Source organism: Chelonus insularis, unplaced genomic scaffold (assembly GCF_013357705.1).
Source record: "Chelonus insularis isolate UGA/USDA-ARS -01 unplaced genomic scaffold, ASM1335770v1 contig_71_pilon, whole genome shotgun sequence".
Taxonomy (NCBI): Eukaryota; Metazoa; Arthropoda; class Insecta; order Hymenoptera; family Braconidae; genus Chelonus; species Chelonus insularis.
In genome coordinates, this window is record NW_023276721.1 from 257,007 (window position 1) to 280,306 (window position 23,300).

At 29.2% G+C, this 23,300-nt stretch overlaps 6 protein-coding genes, 1 long non-coding RNA gene and 1 pseudogene across 13 annotated transcripts; 4 read left to right on the forward strand and 4 right to left on the reverse strand.

The window, feature by feature from the left end:
* Positions 1 to 1,489: 1,489 nt before the first annotated feature.
* Positions 1,490 to 20,175, forward strand: LOC118071047 (uncharacterized). Of its 5 annotated transcripts, none has more exons than XR_004690836.1 (3): positions 1,490 to 1,510; positions 18,532 to 19,617; positions 19,698 to 20,175. XR_004690836.1 is itself a non-coding variant. In XM_035090004.1 (3 exons), the coding sequence occupies exons 2-3, from the start codon at positions 18,561 to 18,563 to the stop codon at positions 19,876 to 19,878; spliced, it is 852 nt and encodes a 283-aa protein (XP_034945895.1). In that variant the 5' UTR covers positions 18,337 to 18,459; positions 18,532 to 18,560; the 3' UTR covers positions 19,879 to 20,175. The 5 variants fall into 5 exon arrangements, 3 of the variants coding, with proteins under 3 accessions (XP_034945895.1, XP_034945893.1, XP_034945892.1); XR_004690835.1 differs by lacking the exon at positions 1,490 to 1,510 and adding an exon at positions 18,337 to 18,459; XM_035090004.1 differs by lacking the exon at positions 1,490 to 1,510 and adding an exon at positions 18,337 to 18,459 and having other exon boundaries at positions 18,532 to 19,353; positions 19,820 to 20,175.
* LOC118071068 (probable ATP-dependent RNA helicase DHX34) lies at positions 3,000 to 4,606 on the forward strand (annotated as a pseudogene).
* LOC118071050 (transcription factor Adf-1-like) lies at positions 4,699 to 6,125 on the reverse strand. Of its 3 annotated transcripts, none has more exons than XR_004690838.1 (3): positions 5,651 to 5,707; positions 5,275 to 5,437; positions 4,699 to 5,118 (listed from the first exon to the last, which is right to left on the reverse strand). XR_004690838.1 is itself a non-coding variant. In XM_035090008.1 (3 exons), exons 1-3 carry the CDS (start codon positions 5,925 to 5,927, stop codon positions 4,752 to 4,754), a joined length of 681 nt encoding a protein of 226 aa, XP_034945899.1. In that variant the 5' UTR covers positions 5,928 to 6,125; the 3' UTR covers positions 4,699 to 4,751. The 3 variants fall into 3 exon arrangements, 1 of the variants encoding a protein (XP_034945899.1); XR_004690837.1 differs by having other exon boundaries at positions 5,599 to 5,707; XM_035090008.1 differs by lacking the exon at positions 5,651 to 5,707 and adding an exon at positions 5,777 to 6,125.
* LOC118071048 (protein ANTAGONIST OF LIKE HETEROCHROMATIN PROTEIN 1-like) lies at positions 6,334 to 8,217 on the reverse strand. The gene is made up of 3 exons (XM_035090005.1): positions 8,004 to 8,217; positions 6,667 to 7,626; positions 6,334 to 6,551 (listed from the first exon to the last, which is right to left on the reverse strand). Exons 1-2 carry the CDS (start codon positions 8,111 to 8,113, stop codon positions 6,828 to 6,830), a joined length of 909 nt encoding a protein of 302 aa, XP_034945896.1. The 5' UTR covers positions 8,114 to 8,217; the 3' UTR covers positions 6,334 to 6,551; positions 6,667 to 6,827.
* LOC118071049 (transcription factor Adf-1-like) lies at positions 8,060 to 9,739 on the forward strand. Its single transcript, XM_035090006.1, has 3 exons — positions 8,060 to 8,661; positions 9,001 to 9,163; positions 9,320 to 9,739. Exons 1-3 carry the CDS (start codon positions 8,511 to 8,513, stop codon positions 9,684 to 9,686), a joined length of 681 nt encoding a protein of 226 aa, XP_034945897.1. The 5' UTR covers positions 8,060 to 8,510; the 3' UTR covers positions 9,687 to 9,739.
* Ndc1 (Nuclear division cycle 1) lies at positions 12,907 to 15,048 on the forward strand. The gene has a single exon (XM_035090000.1). It carries the CDS (start codon positions 13,107 to 13,109, stop codon positions 14,913 to 14,915), a length of 1,809 nt encoding a protein of 602 aa, XP_034945891.1. The 5' UTR covers positions 12,907 to 13,106; the 3' UTR covers positions 14,916 to 15,048.
* On the reverse strand, positions 14,920 to 18,184 carry LOC118071044 (WD repeat-containing protein 36). The gene is made up of 3 exons (XM_035089997.1): positions 16,392 to 18,184; positions 16,036 to 16,310; positions 14,920 to 15,971 (listed from the first exon to the last, which is right to left on the reverse strand). The coding sequence occupies exons 1-3, from the start codon at positions 17,938 to 17,940 to the stop codon at positions 15,102 to 15,104; spliced, it is 2,694 nt and encodes an 897-aa protein (XP_034945888.1). The 5' UTR covers positions 17,941 to 18,184; the 3' UTR covers positions 14,920 to 15,101.
* Positions 20,176 to 22,044: 1,869 nt separating the features above from the next.
* LOC118071052 (uncharacterized) lies at positions 22,045 to 22,611 on the reverse strand. The gene is made up of 2 exons (XR_004690839.1): positions 22,487 to 22,611; positions 22,045 to 22,414 (listed from the first exon to the last, which is right to left on the reverse strand). It is a non-coding gene; the product is annotated as an uncharacterized lncRNA (long non-coding RNA).
* Positions 22,612 to 23,300: the final 689 nt, after the last annotated feature.

Here is a 23,300-nt window from a genome sequence, read left to right on the forward strand (position 1 = left end):
TTCCTTAATCTTGATAATTGGCAAAGTAATTAATTTTAAAAGATGGAAAAGTTATGTTTTAAGCACTTTTTCCCTTACAATGGACGCTCTTATAATTGCCCGCGAGCTTGATTCGCGGCTTTTCGATATTTTAATTATGCAGAATTATACATTATACTATTTTGTACTATTCTGCTGATTTTCATTCCTAAATCTTTAAAATTGAAAAAGTAATTAATTTTAAAAGATGGAAAAGTTTATGTTTTAAGCACTTTTTCCCTTACAATGGGACGCTCTTATAATTGCCCGCGAGCTTGATTCGCGGCTGTTTCGATATTTTAATTATGCAGAATTATACATTATACTATTTTGTATATTCTGCTGATTTTCATTCCTAAATCTTGAAAATTGAAAAAAGTAATTAATTTTAAAAGATGGAAAAGTTATGTTTTGAGCACTTTTTCCCCAAAATGGACGCTCTTATAATTGCCCGCGACCTTGATTCGCGGCTTTTCGATATTTTAATTATGCAGAATTATACATTATACTATTTTGTACTATCCTGCTAATTTTCATTCCTTAATCTTAAAAATTGAGAAAGTAATTAATTTTAAAAGATGGAAAAGTTATGTTTTAAGCACTTTTTCCCCTACAATGGACGCTCTTATAATTGCCCGCGACCTTGATTCGCGGCTTTTCGATATTTTAATTATGCAGAATTATACATTAAACTATTTTGTATAATTCTGCTGATTTTTATTCCTTAATCTCAAAAATTGAGAAAGTAATTAATTTTAAAAGATGGAAAAGCTATGTTTTTAGCACCTTTTTCCCAAAAATGGACGCTCTCATAACTGCCCGCGAGCTTGATTCGCGGCCTTTTCATATTTTAATTATGCAGAATTACACATTTGACTGTTCTGTATTGTCCTGCTAATTTTCATTCCTTAATCTTAATAATTGAGAGAGTAATTAATTTTAAAAGATGAAAAGCTATGTTTTAAGCACCTTTTTTTCCAAAAATGGACGCTCTCATAACTGCCCGCGAGCTTGATTCGCGGCTTTTCGATATTTCAATTATACAGAATTCTACATCAGACTTATATTTATAATTTTGCCATTTTTTATCTTTCAATGTTGATAATTAAAAAAATTCTCAATTATGAACGATGAAAAAATCATGTTCCATTGTCATTTATTCGAAATTTGCATTTTTTACAATGCGATATGCTAATTGGAAATATTCGAGAATTTCGGATATGTAACCTGGCTCTGATTTATTGTTTACCTCGTTGTTTCTTTAATGAATTTTTTCATCCATGTTATCAATGTTTTCTGCTATCTAAATCACCTAAAAATTCAAACATTCATCTACATACTGACTCAGTACTGGTTCGGTTGACGTTTGGTCAACGACTGCTGGCCTTTCCATCTGCAGCCTACTCATTTGGACTGCTGCGACATCTGTGGTCGCAGTTAGTACTGAGCGTTCTACTGCGACATTAAATCCTATTGCCCTGGGCTTCTATGGGTCTGTATTCTTTGGTGTGACACTGTCAGTGTCGACCATACTATAGCAAAAACCTAATGCCAACTAAAGCTTGGTAACTTCAATACTTTCATTGGCAACACTACTTTTTCACAACGACCAGCAAATTAATGATTGGCTTTTAAAAAAAATAATGGATAATACAGGTAAATTGAGAAAATTATCAGATATAAAAGTTTTTCGTTATGAAATTAAGGTAGTATCTTTTATTATTTACACAATATAATGCTATGTAAATGTCAATGTATGTATAATCTCAAAATTCGCATTTTTTTTAAACATTTTTTTAAAAAATTTTTTTTCTCCTAGTAACTTTTATAAGCTGCCCTCTATCGAAACACAATAAAAATAAATGTAACATTTATAAAATTAGTCGACACAGTGTCAAACACAGAGAGGTTTTCTTTAAGGCTGGGCTGAAGTCAGAAAGTTTCCCGGAGTTGACTTTACGCCCTCGCGTTGTGCGGCAAAAGACTGAAGCTTGACATCAACTGAAATTGAGTAGGTAACAGGGAAATCGTTCGAAAAATGATAATTTTCAGGGATGCACTACAAAAAGGGAGCCTTAGGGCACCAAGAAATTTACAAATTTTAGAATAATCTGTTCCGAGCAAGACAAAGTAGAGAATGTATATATCTATCTCCGTCTTATTTTTTAGAGAAGACTGCGAGTTCGAACAGTTGACGAGCAAGCACATCCCCCACCCTCTGTTGCCAAGCCTGAAGCTTATGATATCTAAACGTAAACAAAGCAAATGAAAATATGCTGGCTCTGTAGTCAGAAGATTCGACATTTAAGCCCCGTCTACAATAGGACATTAGACATTAAACTTTAGGAATAAGAAACAAAACTTAGTCCATAGGAACGGAACATTAAACACTATCGTAAACATAAGCGGAAATGTCGATGCTTTATTTAATGTATATGTGTACTTTAAATTTTATTTATGTAAAGTGGTGATTTTTAAATTTATTCAAATACCTAGTGCAAATAATGAAGAAGAAATATATATTAGTGTATTTATGTGCGAAAATTTTATAAATAAATGATTTTTATTAATTCAAAACAATTAATATTTTTGAAAAATAATCATTTGGATAAAATTGTGTATAAGCCTGATACGTAATTTTATTTAACTGAGTGTTAATTACATAATTACATCTCTTGAAAGGTATTGTATTATTATATTTCATTATAAATATAATAAATAATTATTTTGATATTTATTAGTTTCATCTAATTTACAGAACTGCTAATTCTACTTTGTCGTTTAATCTTTTCTGGAAAAAATATTGAATGAAATGAGTTATTCAAATCATAAACATAAACGGAGTAAATATATTGAACTTGATCGAAGAAAAATTTCTAAAGATTGTTATTTACATGAATTATTAAGCCATCAAGAAAAAAAGCAACGATGGTTCAAGCTCTAGAGCATCAAATGAATATTCACAAACAATATCAGAATAAAAGGATGAAAAAAATGATAGCTTTTCATTTACAAAATTTCGTTATGAACTACACAAAGTTTTCATTCCTAATCCTTTTTTAGTTCAAGATCCAGAAGATTTTTGGGCTTTTGTTAAAAAATATCAAGCTAAGCTTGAAAAGTCTGGGATAAATACTTCCAAAAATCCTGAATTAAATTCAATTGGTGTTCCCAAGAAGTTTCATAAAAATTATTGCATCAATCTAAAAATTAATATTTGAAAATAAACTGGCTAAATTTAAAGGAATACCTGTTTTGTATTTAGATTTTAAACAAAAAGAAAAATTTGCAAAATTGAAAAAGCTCAGAGAAAGTCAAGAAAATTTGCCTGTGGCGAAATATCGAGATGAAATAGTGGAAGCTGTAAAAAATGAAAAAGTAGTTATAATTGTTGGAGATACAGGATGTAGAAAATCAAAACAAGTGCCTCAATATTTTTTCATTCTGCCGGTTTTGGAAGAACTGCTTGTACTCAACCACGAAGAATAGCTTGTATTTCTTTAGCAAAACGATTTGTTTTTGAAGCATTAACAGAAAATTTGAATGAAATAGGATATCAAATAAGATTCGAGAAACAAAAAAATCAACAGACTAGAATTTTATTCATCACAGAAGGTTTACTTTTAAGACAAGTATCTGATGATACTGAATTATCTCAATATGATGTTGTAATTCTCGATGAAATTCATGAGCGACATTTGTATGGGGATTTATTATTAAGAATTGTGGAATGTCTGATTCATCAGAAGAGATCTAATATGAAACTGGTTCTGATGTCTGCGACAATAAATATTCAATTATTTAGCAATTATTTGGCCAAAGAAGATGTTCCAGTTATTCAAGTCCTTGGTAGGCTATATTCCATTCAGTTGATGTATCGACCTGCTGGTATTGAAGAAACAAGATTTAAAAATGATCGCTTTAATTCAAGTCATGCAAATAATAGATCAAAAATATCCTAGTAAGTAATCTTATAAAATAACTAAGAGATCAAGGTGATATAATTTTTTTCCTTCTATTTCAGGTACAGAAAAAGGTAATTTATTAATTTTCTTCAGTTGAATGATTGAAATAGCTGTAGTGGTGGATGCGGCAAAAGAATATGCTCGAAAAAAAAATAATTAGATTATTTTACCACTCTATAGTACACTATCAATTGCAGAACAAGACAAAGTTATCGATTATCCTCCAGAAGGTGTAAGAAAATGTATTGTTTCGATCAACATTGCAGAGCCATAAATCACCATTGATGTTATAAGATTTGTAGCAGACAGAGGGAAAGTCAAAGATATAAGTTATGATTCTTCATGTAAAATGCAGAGGCTCAAGGAATTTTGAATTAGTAAAGCAAGTGAAGAACAGAGGAAAGGAAGAGCAGGAAAAACAGGACCAGGTGTTTGTTACAGAATAATTCCCGAAGAAGAATATAATGCATTGAACAGATATTCAACTCCAGAGATTCAACGAGTTCCTTTAGACTCTTTTTTATTACAAATGAGAATTCGATTTTGTCTTTGAAAGAACATGGAGCTTTGACAGAAAATGAATAACTTGCTTGTATAACTTTTGTAACAATAATTAGAATTTATTTCCATACATAAACTTTATTAAATACAAATAAAGATTGTATTTGTGTACCAATATATAAATTTTTTATTCAATATCATTAGTTTTAGATTAAAAAGTTGTTAATATTTTTTTCAAGAATATAAATTATTAATTACGCAATAAATTTATTCACTATCTGATTCCAAATTTTCAACAATAACTTTCAATAATTTTTTTCTCAAAGTCTTTTTCTTTGATCCTGTACTCTCTTGTAATTCTCTTAAAATCATTTTGCATAACGCCTCATCTCTACTTTCCTCTTTATTTAATATTTTTTCGTTTATTTTTTGGATCGAAGAACTAACTGTACTAAATGCTTTTAACATTTCACTTGACTCATTACATTTTCCTTTAGTTTTTTTGTAAGAATGTTCTTCTTTTATTATACACCTTGACTTATTAGCTTCATTTATTTTTTGTTTCTTTGATTTTTTTTCTTCTTCTGAATTTTTATTTTCTAAGTCATCTTTTTCTTTGAAACTTGAATACGTTCTGTAACAATTAATTAACTTTCTAAAAGCTATAAAAAACATAAATCAGTTTTATTTTTTTCATTAATTTAACTCTAAAAATTTGTTAGATTAGAATAAACTATATCACCTTAAAATGTCAATTAATTTTGTGAACATGAGTTTGTAGTATATTTACCTTCTCCTGTGCATTGTTTCTTCTAAAAAATTTATCACTTTATATAGTGGCCAAGGCTTTCGAACCTCTCCCTTGCTACCACTTCTTGCTTCGTCTCCTCTTTTCTTTCTCTCTTTAGAAAAATACCCTCTCAACCTTTTCCATCGTGATTGACAATTGTGAGCTATAATAAAATTGAAATTTTTAAATAAATAAAATGTAGTTTTTGAAACTGCCATTTTTTAGATCTAATTTTATCTACTCATATTTAAAAAACTAAAAAAAATTTGATCTAAGTAAATCTATGGATATCTAGTAAGATCACTGTATATCTATACAAATTACAGTATGTCTATGAAGATTTCCATTGATCTCGATGATAAAAAAAATTTAATACATCTACAGAAATCACAGAAGATTTAAAGTGACCAAAACAGATGTACACAGAACAAAGTAGATCTAATTGTGGCAAAAAAAAGATCTAAATAGATCAATGTAGATCTATTTTATTTTTAAATCTTACAAGTCATATCCATAGCTGATGCTATTTCTGACCATGACGTCTCCTTCATTTGATGATCCTTATAGTTTTCATTATTCTTATCCCACAAATGCTCATATGATCTCACTAACGATATTAATAATTCATCTCCTTGTTTCGCTTCTTCAGACATTTTCTTATAATTATCTCTCACTACAGATATCAACTTTAATGAAATGAACACAGAAAGATGTAACACAAAAATTGTTTTGTTCAAAAACAATTGGCAGATTTGAATAGAATTTTTCTTTGAAGTTTTTCAATGAAAAGCTAAATAAATAATTAAGTGAACATAAATTTGTCATTTAAAAAATATGGATCGTGATTTAGAACTAAATATTGTTCTTTTAAATTGTGAATTATTAATGCTGATGATCAAGCATATTTTAAATATTAAAAAAAATAAAAACAAACGTTCCAGAAAGTGGTAGATACATCCCATTAATCAGCAACGACAAAAATTAGGATATTTCAACACTCTCTTTCAGGAATTAAAAAACTTTCCTGATCAATTTTTTAATTATACCAGAATGATTCAGCAATCATTTTATAAATTATTAGAAGAAGTATCTCCATATCTGACCAAAAATAGTCGTCGTCAATCTAACTTTAAATGGCTCAAAATTTTTTTTCAACGTTTTTCAAGCTGTGGTATATTTTGATCTAATCTCTCAAGTTTCTCATCACGATATTATGATTTCCACAAAGTGTTGCCCCAGTTTTGATCTCGATTAGAATTATTTGGATTTTCTAGAAGCTGAAAGAGAATTGTTAATAGATGATTTATTGTAATTCAGCAATATAATCTGAATTATAATAAAAGTTTTAGATTAAATCACATAATCAATTTATTTATCTCAAAGTTAACTTACTTTTAATTAATATTTCTATTGTGGTCACCATGAAGTCCTCTAAAAACGTAGTCAAGCTGCCATGGTACTTGACCGTCTTGACTCATGAACCATGTGGACAAATTGTTTCTCTGCTCGTGTGCTTCTGCAATTGATTGACGAGCGTTCGTTTGAGATAGTGGTTATATATTACTTGGTTCTGTTTCACAATCAGAATCCAAATCTATAAAACTATTTTGCACATTGTACATTCTTTGTTCATGAAATATAAGAAAATTATGAAGACTAACACATGCAGCAACAATGTGATCAGTATTTGTTAAACTCTTATGAATACTTCTTTTTAGTACTCTCCATTTACTCGATAAAATTCCAAAAGTATTTTCAATGGTTCGTCGTGCTCGAGACAAACGATAATTAAAAACTTTCTGAGTTGTAGTGAGTTCATGACCTGGATATGGTCTCATCATATGGCGTGAAATTTTGAAAGCTTCATCTCCAACAAAAAAATGGTGAGTAAACATATTAGATCCTGGTAATTTTGTTTTTTCTTTTGGCAGGTTTAATTTATCCTCTTCTAAAACTTTTCCAAATGAAGATCTTGCAAAAATACCACCATCACTTTCACTTCCATATGCACCAATATCAACAAAGGTAAATTTATATTCATGATCACACACTGCCAAGAGTACGGTACTAAATGTTTTTTTATAATTGTAGCACATGGTTCCTGATTTAGGTGGAGCAATTATTTCAATATGTTTTCCGTCAATGGCACCAATACAATTAGGCATGTTCCATTTTTGATAAAAACCATCAGAAATAGCTTTCCATTGATCACTATCTGGAGCTTTAATATATTTTGGCATTAAAACTTGGGCCAACACAACACACGTTTCATTAATAATTGAATGATGTGTTGATCTTCCAATACGATATTCGACTGCCTGAGATGATACTTCATCACCTGTAGCTAAATACCTAAAGGACATATTTTATTTGAAAAATGATTTGCAATAAGGTAGTGTCGCTGAAGATGGCCCGGCTCCTAGGATAGCCCACTTTTAATTTAAAATTTCGCGGTACCATAGACAACACTATTGTCTATGGTACTAGTAGCATAAACCCGCGAAATTTCAAATTAAAAGTGGGCTATCCTAGGAGCCGGGCCATCTTCGGCGACACTACCTTAATAAATTTTTTCTAAACTTCAACATTAAGGACGATCAAGTTGTTATGATAATTGTAATAATGCAAATATGTTTTCTGATAGAAAATCTCAAGCCGAGTATTTGTATTTGTATTTATATTTGAATACTTCTCAGAAGGTATTTTTTACAAGTCTGAAAAATATATACCTCAATGTTATTAGCAACCGATGTTCTGCTGAGATAGATTGACGACGACTATTTTTGGTCAGATATGGAGATACTTCTTCTAATAATTTATAAAATGATTGCTGAATCATTCTGGTATAATTAAAAAATTGATCAGGAAAGTTTTTTAATTCCTGAAAGAGAGTGTTGAAATATCCTAATTTTTGTCGTTGCTGATTAATGGGATGTACCTACCACTTTCTGGAACGTTTGTTTTTATTTTTTTTAATATTTAAAATATGCTTGATCATCAGCATTAATAATTCACAATTTAAAAGAACAATATTTAGTTCTAAATCACGATCCATATTTTTTAAATGACAAATTTATGTTCACTTAATTATTTATTTAGCTTTTCATTGAAAAACTTCAAAGAAAAATTCTATTCAAATCTGCCAATTGTTTTTGAACAAAACAATTTTTGTGTTACATCTTTCTGTGTTCATTTCATTAAAGTTGATATCTGTAGTGAGAGATAATTATAAGAAAATGTCTGAAGAAGCGAAACAAGGAGATGAATTATTAATATCGTTAGTGAGATCATATGAGCATTTGTGGGATAAGAATAATGAAAACTATAAGGATCATCAAATGAAGGAGACGTCATGGTCAGAAATAGCATCAGCTATGGATATGACTTGTAAGATTTAAAAATAAAATAGATCTACATTGATCTATTTAGATCTTTTTTTTGCCACAATTAGATCTACTTTGTTCTGTGTACATCTGTTTTGGTCACTTTAAATCTTCTGTGATTTCTGTAGATGTATTAAATTTTTTTTATCATCGAGATCAATGGAAATCTTCATAGACATACTGTAATTTGTATAGATATACAGTGATCTTACTAGATATCCATAGATTTACTTAGATCAAATTTTTTTTAGTTTTTTAAATATGAGTAGATAAAATTAGATCTAAAAAATGGCAGTTTCAAAAACTACATTTTATTTATTTAAAAATTTCAATTTTATTATAGCTCACAATTGTCAATCACGATGGAAAAGGTTGAGAGGGTATTTTTCTAAAGAGAGAAAGAAAAGAGGAGACGAAGCAAGAAGTGGTAGCAAGGGAGAGGTTCGAAAGCCTTGGCCACTATATAAAGTGATAAATTTTTTAGAAGAAACAATGCACAGGAGAAGGTAAATATACTACAAACTCATGTTCACAAAATTAATTGACATTTTAAGGTGATATAGTTTATTCTAATCTAACAAATTTTTAGAGTTAAATTAATGAAAAAAATAAAACTGATTTATGTTTTTTATAGCTTTTAGAAAGTTAATTAATTGTTACAGAACGTATTCAAGTTTCAAAGAAAAAGATGACTTAGAAAATAAAAATTCAGAAGAAGAAAAAAAATCAAAGAAACAAAAAATAAATGAAGCTAATAAGTCAAGGTGTATAATAAAAGAAGAACATTCTTACAAAAAAACTAAAGGAAAATGTAATGAGTCAAGTGAAATGTTAAAAGCATTTAGTACAGTTAGTTCTTCGATCCAAAAAATAAACGAAAAAATATTAAATAAAGAGGAAAGTAGAGATGAGGCGTTATGCAAAATGATTTTAAGAGAATTACAAGAGAGTACAGGATCAAAGAAAAAGACTTTGAGAAAAAAATTATTGAAAGTTATTGTTGAAAATTTGGAATCAGATAGTGAATAAATTTATTGCGTAATTAATAATTTATATTCTTGAAAAAAATATTAACAACTTTTTAATCTAAAACTAATGATATTGAATAAAAAATTTATATATTGGTACACAAATACAATCTTTATTTGTATTTAATAAAGTTTATGTATGGAAATAAATTCTAATTATTGTTACAAAAGTTATACAAGCAAGTTATTCATTTTCTGTCAAAGCTCCATGTTCTTTCAAAGACAAAATCGAATTCTCATTTGTAATAAAAAAGAGTCTAAAGGAACTCGTTGAATATCTATTCAATGCATTATATTAGCAGTTCTGTAAATTAGATAAAACTAATAAATATCAAAATAATTATTTATTATATTTATAATGAAATATAATAATAAAATACCTTTCAAGAGATGTAATAATGTAATTAACACTCAGTTAAATAAAATTACGTATCAGGCTTATACACAATTTTATCCAAATGATTATTTTTCAAAAATATTAATTGTTTTGAATTAATAAAAATCATTTATTCAATAAAAATTAATGATTTATTTTTTCGAATTATAAAAATGCATTCATTTATAAAATTTTCGCACATAAATACACTAATATATATTTCTTCTTCATTATTTGCACTAGGTATTTGAATAAATTTAAAAATCACCACTTTACATAAATAAAATTTAAAGTACACATATACATTAAATAAAGCATCGACATTTCCGCTTATGTTTACGATAGTGTTTAATGTTCCGTTCCTATGGACTAAGCTTTGTTTCTTATTCCTAAAGTTTAATGTCTAATGTCCTATTGTAGACGGGGCTTTATTTTACCGAATGGTGTTCGATTCCAATTGCGGCAAAATTGTTTTTTATTTAAATTGCATGTAATTGCAATTCTATCATGCCAAAAATGAGTTTTAAATTTCAATTTTTATGTAAAATTATTTTTCAATTAATCGATGACAAATGAGACAATATTTGAACAGGGCCATTAACCTTTTTTTGTACAAATACATTGATAATAGCCTTTTTTAACAACTTATTAACAATAAAAAATAGTTTAAACAATCCGCGGCGAGTTCCGACACTTCGCCGGCAAGCTCGACCCCCACTTTCTGTGCCCAAGCCTGTAGCTTATAATTTTCAAGCATCGTTTGTGTAATTGGAACTATAATAGCTCAGTGGTTAGAGCACCAATCTTTCATTTCGCTGAGCAGGGTTCGATCCCAGTCATGGGCAATTTTTTTTTCTTTTCTTTGCTTAAGTGACTTTATATACTTATAAATTAATTCATATATTTTATTAAATTATTCTTCCAATTGATTACGGAAAACAACTTGTTTTTCTGAAAATAAGCTGGGGATGAAGAACGAGTTACTATGAATTCTCTTTTTTCGAAAATGTTGTCTTTAAAAGGCAATAGGAATTGATTTTGAACTTATATAAGCAACCAATTATTGTATTTATATAAAATTTTAATGGAAAAAAAAATTGGCTATGACTGGGATCGAACCCCAATCGGTAAGATGAAAGCTTGGTGTTCTTCTCACAGAGCTAACACATAATCTCCAACATTACGTTTATGTTTATAAATTGTGTAATGCAGGCTTGAGTACGAAGGGTAGGGATAGAGTTTGCCAGCAAAGTGCCGGAAATCCCCGTGGATTATTTCAACTACTTCTAAATATTTCTAAATTGCTTAAAAAAAAACTACGTTCATATAGCTATAGTAAAAAAAGTGTTTATAACCCTGTTCATGTTTTCAGACTCGGGGTCGATAAATTACATAAATAATTGAGAAAAAAAAATCAAATCGTTGGTAAGAATTCATTTTAGCATGTTAATATTATAATTACATGCAAATCTAACAAATAAAAGAGAAAAAAAAAACTTTATCATGACTGGAATCAAACCCTGCCTAGCAAAATAAAAGACCGATGCTGTAACCACTGAGCTGTTATGGTTTCAGTACGCTCATGTATGCTTAAAAATTATAAGCTGCAGGCTTGGGCACAGAGAGTAGGGGTAGAGCTTGCCGGAAAAGTGACACAGATTGTTTAAACTACTTTTCAATGTTAATAACAATATGATTAACTTGTTAATAACATGTTAATAACATAACATTGTTAATACATGTAAAGATGTATAAGTTGTTAAACACAGGCTTATCAATGAATTTATACAAAAAAAAAGTTTATGGCTCTGTTTAAATATTTTCCGACTTATCGTCGATAAATTCAATGAGTAAAGAGAAAAAAAAATCAAATCGTTATAAAGGATTAATTATGGCATGTCAATATTATAATTACATGCTAATCTAGCGAATAAAGTAGAAAATAAAGTGATTATGACTGGGATCGAACCCTGCCCGGCAAAATAGACCTCTGACGCTCTAACCACATGGCCAGCATAATCTCGGTATTGTGTTTATGTGTATTTGTTTTTACACTACATGCTTGGATACGCCGACTTGGAATTGAGCTTCTTTATTAACATTTATACCTAATAAAAATGATAATAATGGATGAATATATGTATTTGAAGTTGTTTGCAGATATTATATTAATTAATGTTAAATGAGTATCATCATTTTTATTTATTCTAACTGCAATAGTTATCAAAGTATAAGGCATTGTGAAGTGATACACTATGTTTACATGACATACATATATTAGACGTACACACTCATACACAAATTACTTACCAAAATGCAGGGCACCATCAGTTCTGGATACGGATTGAGCATTTTTTCAATATGGATGACTGAGGTCATCTACGAGCATAATGCTGTCACCTATCGGAATTTTTTCAAACTTATTTTCCGGAGAATATCATCTGGAATACAATATTTCTAATTATTTCTAAATTATTCAATTTTATACTATGAATTGATTTTTTCGACATTCAGATAGGTAGCAAGGACTGACGCAAACACGAATTTTGGGCGAAAAACGTATGAAAATGAAATAATTAGTGATTTTTTATTTGAATGATGTGGCCGCCATCTTGGAATTTAAGCGCGGTAAGTCAATTCATAATTTTTTCATTATTCTTTCTAATTTTTTTAATAAAAATATTCACTATATACAAAAAATTGTTGTTTATGTCAGTCCGGCATTAATTCCTCTGTAATTTGGTACCTAATTTTATAGAAATAATAGTAAATTGGCGAAGAAATTAGAAATATCCCGATCCCATGTATTTGGATAGGGGGAGTCAGTTGCCTCTCTGACTTCAGCCCAGCCTTAATACAAAGAACAATTTTTACCGGTATAACACCCGGCTTTTTATGGATTAGAAACACACGTTTTGTCGAATACCTTCATAGGTTAGAGCATTAGAAATAACATTAACAGTGATTAAATTTTATAATCGGTATTATCATTATTATTAAGTTTTAAACGATATAGATTAGGCGAATAATCAAATATCAATAAAAATGCAACCTGAAATAAGAGAAAAAAATTGTAAAGAAATTTTGTTTCAACGAATATTATTGGCTATAATATCAAGTGTTACTTTACAATTCATATTAATTAGCTGCATTGCTTTAGTAGTTAACATAATAAATATTATAACAAACCCACTATCATCAATTGAAAGTACTTGGACCATATTCTCATCTCCAAAAGTATGGTGTTATTTGATCGTCGTTGCAATCATAATCGCTATGGAAGGTATCATATGTAGTAAAAATTACTTGAATTCTCCTCCTATGTATAATGACAGCAGATTTATCATCTTTTGTAAATTATTTACTCCATATAATTTAATGATTGGAGGAATTTATATTTTTTCTGGAATAATATTACTGTTAGTATATTTAACATTACAACACAATGAATCGAACAACAATATCTTCATTCAAACTTGCAAAATGATGTATGGAATATGCCTAATTGAAGAACATCTATTTTTGATTGTTGGAGGTTTTTGGACTGGAATTTACTATTACATAAAAAGTAATGTATTTAATTTGAATGAAAGATTAAATTTTCCAATCATTCCACAGTCAAAACTTCCTCAAATTGTCGAAGGTATCTATGGTATATTATCATTATCAATGACAAGTGCTATCTGGCCAACCGTTTATTATTTTATTTTATATTACTTTTTTGGTTCTTATATACGAGGTAGCACAACAATTATTATTTATTCATTGAAACTCGAGCAAGAACCATTAGATACAATATGGAAATTATTCAATTTATCATTAATATTTAATATGTGGCTTTATATATCACTTTTTGCCTTAACAATAACAAGTATGCAATTTCTCTTTCATATTTTTCTTACTGAATGGATGCAGTTTCAAATTGGACAAAATATTTATAACGATGACAATATACAGAATAAGCGAATAATAACACTATCAGATGCATTATCTATGAATAAGGTACCAATAATCCAATATCTAGGATATTTGGATTTAGTTACATTGGCACAAAAAGAAAAATACCGCAGAAGTATTTTATTTACATTAAGTCAACCTGGTGGACACCCGTATAACTGGAACTCTGTAATTCAAAAGTGTTTATCCCTTATTGAAGAATTCTCAAATGAAATTATTAAGTCTACAATAATATCATCCACAAAGGCTGAGGAACAAAACCCTGAAAAAATTTCACCTCTATCACTAAATATACAAAGACCATTTTTTGAGAAACGCGAACTTTTAATGACAAGTAAAATGAGAAACTTAACTACTGCTAAATCACAAACAGCTAATCCAACTATACCACAAATTATAGTTACTCAACACGACTTATCTTTTGTTAGCTGGCAATTTATAAATGAGCTTATAAAAACAACAAAAATGAATGTCACTACATATTTATTATCTAAACCATTGATTTTTTATCTTTTTGGTACTCCGAGTAATAGTAAAACACAATATCTAATAATAAATGGCCAATCTGTAATTTGGGCTGCTGATAGTATTTCGTCACTGGCTGTAGCATCACTTGAAGAAGATTCATATGGAATTGTACAAAAAGATCTACCGTCTATTATTTATACATTAATTAATCTCAAACAATCACTTGACAAATTTTATAAGATGAATTTGTTAACTAAAAAACCTCAACATTATGATAAACAAGTTAGGCAAATGTTGACATCTTTGAGAGTGGCAAATAAGCGAAGTATCTACAGAATAACAACAGCATTTAAAAATTACATTGATGATTTAATTTTTGATCAGCAATTAAAAGATCAATTAAACAACTTTTTTGTTTGTAAAGAATAAATTGATGAATATAATTGTTTATTTAAATGGATGTGTGTATAATTAGCATTTTTTATAATTATTTCTTTCTACTATTTTCAACTTGTTCAATGTTATAAATATCTTGTCAATAAATTTTTTTTACTTCCTCAAATAATTGTTTTTAAATATACAAAATTACTTATTTATCAATTATATACGTACAAATTAATTACATTTTTTCAAATATTTAAGTACACTTATATTGTAAAACAATTTTTTACGTAATCGACACCAATGTTTAAGTTGATAGTCTTTTAAATGAGCAAGATATTTTACTATTTTATCTTCATTTTGAATTTTAATACCATTAACTTTGAGTAGAACTCCTAAATACACTTGAGCTAATTCAAAATCTTGTTTAGATTTTATCATAAATTTTATCATTTTTAAAAATTGTAGAGTTAGATCCACAAAATATGTAGGATTTGTAGAAAGTGATTGAATTTCGAAATCAATCATACTAGGACCTAAAGATTTCAATTTATTGACAACTGAGATATAATCGCAAGTTTTTATAGTATCTTGTAATAATTTTCCAATAATTGATAAATTATTAAAATTAGAAGATATTGTCAATCGACTATTATCATCAGGATTCTTAGCGTTGGATAAATCAAATTGTAAATCTAAAGAAGGTATTGTTGGGAGAAAAAATGGAGCTGATTCTGTTGCTGTTTTAACATTTTGTGGTTTGTTTTTCTTTCTGACAATATCAATGTTTAATAAATTCTGCCATCTTGAGTTAGCTAATGAGGACATTGTAATAAGCTTTGAATCAATTTTTGTCGGAGAAACATAGTTGTCATTAGCTTCATTTTTATCAATTCCGTAATCATTTTCTGAATAGCAACTATTTTCTTGAAGTACTCCTGGTAAATTAATTAATGGTATATTACTTAAAGATATAGTTTGTAACGATATATGATCGAATAACGTCCGATTTGACCATAAAAAAATTCCTAAATTGGACATATGAACTGTTGCGAGATATTCTCCAGTGGGTGAAAAATCTAGTGATATACACGCTTCAGGTACCTATTGTTAATTTTTAAAAACGATTAATAAACTTAACAATTTTGAATTTGACTGTTATTTTTACCTTGAAAATATCAATAAGCTGTGCTGATGGAATATCCCAGGTACGTATAGTACAATCCATAGAAGCAGTAATTAACCATCTAGAGTCAGGATTGAATGTTGCATCTGTTAAATGACCAGTATGCCCTTGGAAATTACGAACTATACGTTTTGTGTCGAGATCAATTAATATAACAGTAAAATCTTCTAAAGCAACAGCAACAAGAGAACTTTCTTTGTGACCCCTTAGCCATTTTACACCTTCACTTAATTTTATTGTTGATTTTGGAGTTTTATCTGTAAAAAATATTATTGATGAAAAATTACAATTTTTAATACTAGTATTCCAATAACAAATGAAGTATTTCATAAATTTACCTTTATTGGGCGTAAAAGCCCAAAATTTAATTTCAGTATCACGTCCAGCTGACATAACAAATTGATTAAGAGGATCTACGATAAGTCCTTTGATGGGTCCTCTATGTGCTTCATTTCCATCTATACCATATGTAGCTCTATGTATTCCTGATTGAATATTATATCTGTCTATATGTCCAGTAGAATATCCGATTATAACAAAATTACCACATTGAGTTAAACATAGAGCAGTTACATTGGCATTGTAATTCTTTTTAAATCTATTAGGAAGAAGTTTATGTTCACCCATTCGTAATTTATCATATGACCATGTCGTTATTAATCCTAAACCTAGATGAGCTGCAGCAATATTATCCCATTCTTTCTCTCGTGTTTTTTCACATACAAAATTTATTATCGGTGGCATTATTAAATGATCATTAATGATTTTGTTGCCTTTCTTCTTTGAAAGTTTTCTATTGAAAGAAGCTTTACCTAAACTTTTATTAAAAATTTCTGTCACTGTAGAAAATATTCTCAGAGTACTATCGCCAGCTGCAGATAATATATTGTGACCATCATCACTATAAAATCGAATATGAGTTGGAGGTTCTGAATGACCTTCTCTCATTCTTAATAATCTAGCTGAATTATCGGACACATCACATATCCATAATTTCAATGAATTATCAGATGATGAAGAAACAATTAGTTGTTCATTTGGTAAATATTTTAATCCAGAAACTGCTCTAAAATGTGCATTTAAAATTTGGCTTTCAACTTTTCTCTCTTCAAGATTCCAGAAAACAATATGACCGTTAAGTGTTCCTGTTGCCATTACTGGGTAATTAATCGTGTCATCAGTTCTAAAAGAAATAGATGTAACTAAACCCCAATCTTGTATTAATTCAAATATTTTTATGTCTTTTTTAATATTATGTAATATTATTTTTCCGTTAGCTAAACCAATAGCTACTACATGAAGAGCAGGCGCTTGTTCGATAACAGTCACACTCGAATTCCATCCATCAAAAAAATAAAGCATTTTAGAGGTTTTAACATTCCATAATTCTAAATGTCCTTGTTCACTTCCTATTAAAATTTTATTAATGTAAGTATTGGGATGCATTAAAGTTGTTATCTTAAAAACCTCATTATTAAAATTATGTTCAGAAATAATTTCTTCTGATTTTATATTCCAAACAATCACATTACTTTCCTCATCTACAGAAATTAAACTAGGTCCAAATGGTAATATTTGATGTACACAATGCTTATGTCCACGATAGACATGTTTCAGTTCTGTACCACGTCTCCAAGCATAAATATTACATTCACTTGCAGTGTAAATATGATAGATATCGGCAGACAAACAAGTGATATCTTCAGGATGAACACCAGATACACTTAAAAGAGAAAAATGAGAACATCCGTATGTATGAAAAGCTTTCCCAACACACGTAACAATTAAATTTTCTCTTCTTCTTTCAATATATCGAGTGACAAGAGGTATGTGATTACTCACATAACCTATTGCACGGTTTCGGTGATATATTTTACTTTTTACCATCGTTCACTTTTTTTTACAAATAAAATTAAATTATCAATGTATCATGATATTAATGATAATATTTTTTACTTTTTCTGTGATTTTCTTCACTTTTTGAATTAATTACTAGATTATTAATTATTTACAAATCGTAATAGAAGCACTCACTAAACACGTGGGAGACATATGTATATATAGTCGGACTGAGAAGAGAGTTTCTCAGTTGCTTCAATGCTTTCGGGCTTCCCACCACTGATTTCTTATCCCTTTTAATACGTTTTTCGCTACTGCGCGAGCGTACAAGAGCACATGAGGAACTCTCTTCTCAGCCCGACTATACTATAGTACGGAAGCTCCGTCTAGAGATGTGAATCGGTAATTGACGGGTAAATTTACCGTAAATTACCAGTAAAAAACGCGTCAATGACCAAGCCTGTTTTACCATACCGGTCAGAAAAATGCTGATCTCTGATTGGTTAATACATGTCCAATCACAGTTTAGAATTCCCAACGGCATACAACTGTTTATTTGTCTATCAGGTATATATTTTCATTTTTATTTGTTTATTAAAAATACTGATAATATTTAATATAAGAAAATTCAATTTGTAGATAAGGATTTTCATTGAGAACTTGGTGCAATGGGGGAGAACAAATCAATATATAAACATTTCTCTGCATTACCTCTGCAACCTAACCAAAAATCGTATTCATGTAACTATTGCAAGAAAAAGTATGCAGAAAACATTACTCGCATGCGAAAACATCTTTATAAAGAGTGTAGAAGTTGTCCTCAAGACTTACGGAAACTTTTAAAACCATGTAAACCTCGTAAACGAAATAATTCTCATCTAAACAGCACAGACGACTCATTTACTATTGAAGATTTGAATGAAGCAGACAATAGAGCAAGTACTTCAATGATTTCAAATGAAAATTTACCAAATAATATAAGTGTTTGTAGCAATAACTATAAAAAAAATACAATCGATAGTTTTTGTGATAAAATGTCAAAAAAAGATGAAGATTCTCTACAAGAACTACTTGCAGAAGCGATTTATGCATCTGGTACACCATTATGTATAACAGAAAATCCATATTGGCTAAAATTTTTTAACGCATTACGGCCTTCATTTAATTTGCCATCAAGAAATCAAATATCAAATAATCTTTTAGATTCAGTATTCGTTAGAACACAAAATATGGTTAATGAAAAAATTGAATCTGCTACTACTGTTGGAGTGCAATGTGACGCATGGTCTAATATTCGCAAAGAAGGAATCATCAATTTTATTGTAACAACCCCAGCGCCAGTTTTTTTCAAAACATTTCCAACTGGAACCGAATCACAAACTGCCTTATATATTTCTGAAAAAATAGGAAGTGTTATTGATGCTTTGGGAATTAAAAAAGTTATCGGAATTTGTACAGATAATTGTGCTGCAATGAAAAGTGCTTGGACTTTGATAGATCAAAAGTATAATGTCGACAAATTGTATTGTTATGGTTGTGCTGCTCACATTCTTAACCTACTCATGAAAGATATTGGTAGTCAAGCAATATTGGAAATATTTTTTCGGAAGAAGAAAAGCTGAGCATATATACTTGTTTAGAAAATCGTAAAACTATGGCTCTACGGCCCATACATTATGCAGCTAACTTACTTGATCCTCAATTAAAAGGAAAAAATTTAAATAGGTCAGAAATGGTTGAAGCTCATCAATTAATTATAAATCTTGGTGATAAATTAAATCTAAATAGTGATTAGGTATTCAAAGATTTAACAGATTATGTGTCAGAATCAAGTATGTGGAGTTACGACTACGTTAAGCGAGCAAGTATAATCACTTCAGCATGTCAATGGTGGCAAAGTATTTGCCAAAAATCTTCGTTGAGCAAAATAGCTGTGGCTATATTGACTTTACCTGCAACATCAGCTGCAACCGAGCGTTCCTTTAGTACACAAGGATGGATTCATTCATCTAAAAGAAATAAGTTAAGTATCGATAGAGCTGGAAAAATAACATACATTGCAAGAAATTTAAAATTACTTAATCCTTCACCAAAAAATACAGAAGAAGAATGGGAAGAAGATGAGGAAAGTAATAAAGGAGAGGATGAAATAAGTGAAATTTGTGCTGAGCATGAAGAAGTTGAATTTTTAGAAGAAGAATTTACTCAAGACTAATTAGTGATGTTGATGGAATTGAATCAGTATTAGACTTGTTATTTCCTAATGAAATATGTCAATTATTATGTGATATTACTAGTTGATAGAAACTATAGATTATATGGTTTTATTTTTTCATAAATAATTTACATAAAAGTTAAAAAAGTCAAATTCTTTATAATATGTAATAACGAAGGATTATCTATTTTATAAAAAAAAATGTACCAAAAACTTAACTAAATAAACGTTTATAATAATTTTCAATATATTTATTATTTCTGTCCTAACAGTCAAAAATGTAAAATATTTTTTTTATTACAAATTACAAAATTTTTTTTTCATCTTATAATAATTAATTAGTTTTAAATTAACAAGTGCAAAAAGCAAAATTAACATAAGCAAATTGGCAAGCAAGTTCGAAAGCAAGCCATTTCCTCGGTAAAAAGCTCATCATATTCATCTATATAGATGCGAATGACCGGTAATTTACGGTAATTACGCTGACCGACGGCTTGACGGTAAATTTTACATTCAGAATTTTTTGACGTCAGAATACCGTCAGATACCGTCAGATGGTGCCCTGCATTTTGGTGAGTAATTTGTGTATGAGTGTGTACGGGTAATATATATATGTCATGTAAACATAGTGTATCACTTTACAATGCCTTATACTTTGATGACTATTGCAGTTAGAATAAATGAAAATGATGATACTCATTTAGCATTAATTAATATCATATCTGCAAATAACTTTAAATACATATATTCATCCATTATTATCATTTTTATTAGGTATAAATGTTAATAAGGAAGCACAATTCCAAGTCGGCGTATCTAGAGATGTGAATTTACCGGTAATAGAAAATTCGGTAATTACCACGTAAAATTACCGGTATCTGACGGTATTCTGACGTCAAAAAATTCTGAATGTAAAATTTACCGTCAAGCCGTCGGTCAGCGTAATTACCGTAAATTACCGGTCATTCGCATCTATATAGATGAATATGATGAGCTTTTTACCGAGGAAATGGCTTGCTTTCGAACTTGCTTGCCAATTTGCTTATGTTAATTTTGCTTTTTGCACTTGTTAATTTAAAACTAATTAATTATTATAAGATGAAAAAAAAATTTTGTAATTTGTAATAAAAAAAATATTTTACATTTTTGACTGTTAGGACAGAAATAATAAATATATTGAAAATTATTATAAGCGTTTATTTAGTTAAGTTTTTGGTACATTTTTTTTTATAAAATAGATAATCCTTCGTTATTACATATTATAAAGAATTTGACTTTTTTAACTTTTATGTAAATTATTTATGAAAAAATAAAACCATATAATCTATAGTTTCTATCAACTAGTAATATCACATAATAATTGACATATTTCATTAGGAAATAACAAGTCTAATACTGATTCAATTCCATCAACATCACTAATTAGTCTTGAGTAAATTCTTCTTCTAAAAATTCAACTTCTTCATGCTCAGCACAAATTTCACTTATTTCATCCTCTCCTTTATTACTTTCCTCATCTTCTTCCCATTCTTCTTCTGTATTTTTTGGTGAAGGATTAAGTAATTTTAAATTTCTTGCAATGTATGTTATTTTTCCAGCTCTATCGATACTTAACTTATTTCTTTTAGATGAATGAATCCATCCTTGTGTACTAAAGGAACGCTCGGTTGCAGCTGATGTTGCAGGTAAAGTCAATATAGCCACAGCTATTTTGCTCAACGAAGATTTTTGGCAAATACTTTGCCACCATTGACATGCTGAAGTGATTTCTTGATGGCAAATTAAATGAAGGCCGTAATGCGTTAAAAAATTTTAGCCAATATGGATTTTCTGTTATACATAATGGTGTACCAGATGCATAAATCGCTTCTGCAAGTAGTTCTTGTAGAGAATCTTCATCTTTTTTTGACATTTTATCACAAAAACTATCGATTGTATTTTTTTTATAGTTATTGCTACAAACACTTATATTATTTGGTAAATTTTCATTTGAAATCATTGAAGTACTTGCTCTATTGTCTGCTTCATTCAAATCTTCAATAGTAAATGAGTCGTCTGTGCTGTTTAGATGAGAATTATTTCGTTTACGAGGTTTACATGGTTTTAAAAGTTTCCGTAAGTCTTGAGGACAACTTCTACACTCTTTATAAAGATGTTTTCGCATGCGAGTAATGTTTTCTGCATACTTTTTCTTGCAATAGTTACATGAATACGATTTTTGGTTAGGTTGCAGAGGTAATGCAGAGAAATGTTTATATATTGATTTGTTCTCCCCCATTGCACCAAGTTCTCAATGAAAATCCTTATCTACAAATTGAATTTTCTTATATTAAATATTATCAGTATTTTTAATAAACAAATAAAAATGAAAATATATACCTGATAGAACAAATAAACAGTTGTATGCCGTTGGGAATTCTAAACTGTGATTGGACATGTATTAACCAATCAGAGATCAGCATTTTTCTGACCGGTATGGTAAAACAGGCTTGGTCATTGACGCGTTTTTTACTGGTAATTTACGGTAAATTTACCCGTCAATTACCGATTCACATCTCTAACAGTGTCGACCATACTATAGCAAAAACCTAATGCCAACTAAAGCTTGGTAACTTCAATACTTTCATTGGCAACACTACTTTTTCACAACGACCAGCAAATTAATGATTGACTTTTAGAAAAAATAATGGATAATACAGGTAAATTGAGAAAATTATCAGATATACAAGTTTTTCGTTATGAAATTAAAAAAATTTTTTTCTCCTAGTAACTTTTATAAGCTGCCCTCTATCGAAACACAATAAAAGTAAATGTTCCATTTATAAAATTAGTCGACACAGTGTCAAACACAGAGCGGTTTTCTTTAAATGGAAAACGCCCATAGACAAGGAGTCCAATCTGCATAGGGTATCATACAGTACCGGACATAAATGCTGTTCAATTTTTTGACGGTTATACATGCAATTTCCCTATACTGTCTTATAGAAAATCACACAGCATTTATGTCCGGTACTGTACATACATATATAGGGAGCGTAAGATCTGTCCCCGTTTCATTTTCATTCCGCGACAATTTGCTTACCCGCGTAATTCAAATCAATCTATTAGACATTCTGAATATTTTATATTCTAACTGTCTTATTTAAGTTCATTTTTCATTCCAAATATTGAATTCCCGATTTAAAATATCAAC